This window comes from Branchiostoma floridae, chromosome 7 (genome assembly GCF_000003815.2).
Source record: "Branchiostoma floridae strain S238N-H82 chromosome 7, Bfl_VNyyK, whole genome shotgun sequence".
NCBI classification, from domain to species: Eukaryota; Metazoa; Chordata; class Leptocardii; order Amphioxiformes; family Branchiostomatidae; genus Branchiostoma; species Branchiostoma floridae.
Genome location: NC_049985.1, coordinates 18,691,832 through 18,696,690, shown reverse-complemented (window position 1 = coordinate 18,696,690; position 4,859 = coordinate 18,691,832). Strand labels below are relative to the sequence as shown.

The 4,859-nt window shown below is 44.6% G+C and overlaps 1 protein-coding gene across 1 annotated transcript; it reads right to left on the bottom strand.

Annotated features, from left to right (window-relative positions):
- Nucleotides 1-446: 446 nt before the first annotated feature.
- On the bottom strand, nt 447-3,959 carry LOC118420355 (trypsin-1-like). Its single transcript, XM_035827131.1, has 2 exons — nt 3,632-3,959; nt 447-2,211 (listed from the first exon to the last, which is right to left on the bottom strand). The coding sequence occupies exons 1-2, from the start codon at nt 3,890-3,892 to the stop codon at nt 1,234-1,236; spliced, it is 1,239 nt and encodes a 412-aa protein (XP_035683024.1). The 5' UTR covers nt 3,893-3,959; the 3' UTR covers nt 447-1,233.
- Between the last annotated feature and the right edge of the window lie 900 nt (nt 3,960-4,859).

The following is a 4,859-nucleotide window of genomic DNA, read 5'->3' as shown; positions in this document are numbered from 1 at the left end:
TCAAAGTTGAAGTTCTCTGAAACATCACATCTGGATATTGTTATACAAATTGAGGCAATGGTCGAGACCATAACTGTTAAAAAGCAGTTACTTCCCACCATGTTTAAAAGGAAGGGAGTTTTTACTATATTACCCACATTCCCTGTCGCTGCACATGCGCACTCGGAATCTGACACTGCCTGGATTTGCTTCTTTTCCCTATTATGAATGATCTTTATTTGCATGTTCCTGCCCATGTGGGCTAAATGCAGCAAATCCCATGATGGGATACTAAAGACTAAGCACTGTTACATGTAGCATTACAATTGAATAAACAATACATCTGCAACTAAGCTATCACTATATCTAACGTTAACATGACTCTTCCCTTTTCTTAAAACATGTGTATACGAACTCACAGAGTTTGTGTTGTACAAAGTTGTCTGTGGTTGTCATTATATGTACAAACAGGTTGTCGTTGGTTAACTCTATACATCGTGTATCTACTACATTCAGAGCACTGATAAAAGAGTTGCGCATGTCATTGTATAAAGAACACTCTAATATGAAATGGACTTCATTCTCTATACGGTTGGAGTTACAAAGTGTACAGAGTCTATTATTCGGAGGAGTCTGGTTGTATCTTCCCACTTCAATTTGTAGGGGATGATCACTGATTCTTAATCTAGCCATGGCTCGGCGATGGTTGAAATTCTGAATATTAAGGTACTGTATGAACACTTGGACGCGAAGACAACCAGAAATCACATATACTAAGACGCAACAAATCGATCCTTACTATCCATCACAATTTCAACCAATGATAGCCTTCCAATAAGTTGTTCTACCAATGAGAGAGTAGTTGCATGTCGTCCTATAGGCTCACATTTGCAATATATTACTATTTTGCATTTCAATGTTAGTTTTGACAAAGATAGGCGGAGTTATAGAATCGGCCCAATGCCATACTATGGTACCATTGGTTTAGTCCTGATGTTAAGTATGCTGAAACATTTTTCTTTTATCATTCGATAGGACCAATGAGCATTCATATCAAATGTTATGAAGAAATGCGCTTAGAAAAATAATAAAAAGAGGACTTTAACACAAAAACAGCGAGGAAAGGTTTTAGAAAATGGCAATTGGTAGAATATCACCATGCCATGTAAAATCAGAAATACTTTGAAAATGTCCAAAACTTAACCTTTATAATTTTACGAAATGAAATCATATTTACTAAACTAACGGCTTCTTCTAGTTACTGTCTATGATATTTCGGATCCAGTCCACATAGGCGGACACTCTCACGTTCACCCCTGGGATGAACTCCCGACCACAGCCGTACCCCCAGCTGATAACCCCCGTTAGGTAAGCCGGCCCTTTCGGCGGGAACACCACCACTGGCCCGCCGCTATCTCCCTGACACGTGTCCACCCCTCCCTCGCGGTACCCGGTACACATCATGATCTTCGGATCGATTTTCTTATCGAAGCCATATAAGGCGTCGGCAATGATGTTGTACACGTCAACGCAGTAGCTGTCGTCTACTACCGGCATGTTGGCTTGTAGCAAGACGGATGACGTGTGCCCGCCCTCCGAGACTGTGCCCCATCCCGTCACGGCCACGACTGTCCCGGCCGGGTCCTCCTTGGCGGGATCGGGGAGACAAACCGGTTGCACAGACACGGCGGACTGGAGCTTTAGCAGGGCGATGTCGTTTACAAGCGTATCGTCGTTGTATTGGGGATGTTTGAAAACCCTCTGGATTTTGACGGTCTGTTTCGCCTTTGTGCTTTTGCGTCGGTCGTGGTCGCCGAGCACAACCCACTGTAGCCCGTTGACGATGCAGTGTGCGGCGGTGACGACCCACCTGTTGCTCAACAAGGCCCCGCCACAAACGTGGAAGCCCCCGCTGTACCCGTACTGACGGAGCGAGGCCTGCCACGGGTAGCTTCCCGGTGCTGCCTCGTTTCCACCCACGATCTTGTTCCCGCTGTTCTTGGTCCACGGTGCCCTGGGTACGACGGGACTTCCACATCCGGCGGAGCTGTACGTCCCCTTGAACCCTGGGAAGCCGCGTTTCCGGTCACTTTTGAAAACAACCGTCATCCGGTTGGCATGTGATTTGAAGACACGGGAGGCGGCGATCTCTCTGGCGCAGAACTGGCCGCCCACACGGATGTCTCCGTTATACACTTCCAGCCAGTCCCGACACCTTCCCTTCTTACGAGCCTGATGTAAAATAAGTGAAAGAATACATTTTCAACAACAGATTTTGTTCAATACCTCGATTGGTGCCATGGCCATCGCCAGCAAAAGTGTATTATGAGCGGAAAAAAGGCCCCAGAGAGCCTGCTACGAAGGCTAAAACGTCTGAACGTCTTCAAAATCCATCCAGTTTTTTGAATGACCGCTATCTTATGTAAATGTAGGTTTTGAATTATCTCATCTAAATGTAGGTTTTGAATTTATGAATGGATGTATGTTTGAATGTATGAATTAATTTACGAGCGATTGAAAAAAAAAACACCTACATGTTGTGGAGGTCTTGGCGTACCTGGCTCCACTGCAGTACCGTAACCAGTCGCCAGGACGCACATTACCTAACTAAACCGTCCTTTTTCCAACCGTCTACATATCTACCAAGAATTATCATACAAAATCATCCACAGCTTCCGGAATTATGCAATTATAACAAACATGCACACAATCATAAACAGACCGATGGAATACTAAATATGATTAAAATTCGGTTGACAGGTTCCTGAGTTATGACGTTGACCTACGTCTTGGTACATAGACACTCACAGCAAAGCCGCTCTACACTGGCACAACTGAAAGCATGGCTTTCTTGGCGAAAGCAAATGTTATTTTGGTTCATGGTTTTTGCAGCGAATCCATTATTACAGCGACCTTGAAACCTCCAAAATCATTGTTCTGTCTTCTCCCCGCTTACTCCTAGTCTTAGGGCTATATTTATGTACCATATATTGTACAGCTTTCTCTCTAATGCTCCGACAGTTTTGACAAAAAAACTACTGGAAATTAAGAGGGTAGATACGGTTAGATCTGTGACATCTCGCCTGCTGCAGTACTCACAAAAGTTGACTGTTCTGTCCGTCAGAAGCACCCTTGCAGGGTCACTATTCTAGTAAGTGGTTCCCGATTGGCTACCTTGAAGGCGATATTGGTGTTGTTTCCACGTTGCAATACGTGCCTATGGCACTATAGTATGGCTGACTTAAAACCACCGCAAACACACCAGCATCATTTTCTCCTGACCGTGAAATGGGGTAAAGCTAAGGGCACAACCCACCGTACGTGCAAATACGCGCTGTTTACGTGCCAAAACGTGGGTAATCTTTTGGGATCCGTAAGTGGTAAGTAGCGCCTCCGTACGAACTCGTACATGCGTAGGGAATCCGACGGATGTTGGAGCACGCAGACACGAACTTTACGTGCAGGCAAAACTTTGTGTGCCATCGGGCTGAGGATATGCCCCCCTTATGTGCAGGTACGGGCGACGCGTTTTCAGACATACGTGGCGGACGTGGCCTCCCCAAAAAACGTACGGACAAATTGTACGTACGGCGGGTTGTGCCCTTCGCTTTTACACAGGCATGTGGGTTTACCGTACTACTACAAACCTCACCTGCAAGTGAAAGGAGGAGAACTGGAGGTTTACGGTCCTGCCAGGCAATACGTTGATCTCGTACACACAGCGGCGTTTTTTTGTGTACCGAGAAGGCCATTTTGGCGACGTGACGATGCCGGAATCTCCCTTATAAACACCGCCACAGTTGGTGTCCCTGTCGCTAAACGCCGGCGCAGCACTCATGGCGACACCATAGAATAGAGTCAAACAAAATACACCAACAAGAGCGTACATTTCGGGCAAGCGTTTGCTGTACATTAAGATTAAAATCACAAGGAAACGATCAAAATGTTTTCAGATTAACAGTGACAATGTTGTTTCCTGAAGGCGTTGTCCCAATAATGACTTCATAATTACACCCGATGGACGAGTAATGACGTCATGACAGTAGTTGAGGGAGGGGGGCAGTGTCCTTGGCATATAACGCTAGCCTTGACATGGCTACTGTAGCTCTGCTTTTTTTTGTGTTTTAAAAGTGCCCTGCAAACAGAATATTTTTAAATAACACACCTTTATTTCTCTATTCAAGAGCGCAAAATCGGTAGTCCAGCGATAGAGTGTCGTTTCTACAACAATTTTTTTCACTAACAGTTTCAAGAAAATTGCGACACAACCACTATTGTGTACGTTTAACCGTTGCTTCCCCCCCCCCCTGTTGTAACTTTTTTTTTTTAATTTTTTCTGAATATGTTGTTGATTTTGAACTGATTTGAGCAAGATTGGGCGTTAACATTTCTGAAGGTAAGCTAGAACTGGTTCGAAAACCTATGATCACGATGGAAAGGAAAGTTGCCTGCAAGGTTCTAAAGAATCGCCAGGGGGCACACTTGTATGAGCGTAATCGAGGTCAGACGCTGGTTACTAAATGGCGGCATTTCAGTGCATGTGTGTGGCAAAGGGTATACGAATCCTGCCATGTCACCCATCTTGTGCCCTGAGGAAAGTAAGTAACTTAACTTTACACGACTTTTCTCATTTTAATCAGTAGAAAATAAGGTGCGAGTTTGGGCCAGAAACGTCTCTCGCGTACGAATAGGGGCCAAACCTTGAGCACCAAAAAATGAATACTAGTAGATAAAAAGAAAAAAAAACATCACACTTCGAAACACACATGGAAAAGAGTAGCTGTGAGTAGATCAAACCATTCCGGATGAAATAAAATGGGGAAAGTATATTTTCCCGAGCAGACTTCGTAAAAACCCCTTTACAAATCAAGAATTTAGCT

Bases quoted from the DNA above. Each gene is read 5' to 3' on its own strand.
- LOC118420355 (XM_035827131.1), bottom strand. From the start codon at position 3,892: ATGTACAGCAAACGCTTGCCCGAAATGTACGCTCTTGTTGGTGTATTT. The intron at 2,212-3,631 runs GTGAGGTTTGTA...ATTTTACATCAG, and splicing joins TCTCCTCCTTTCACTTGCAG to GCTCGTAAGAAGGGAAGGTG.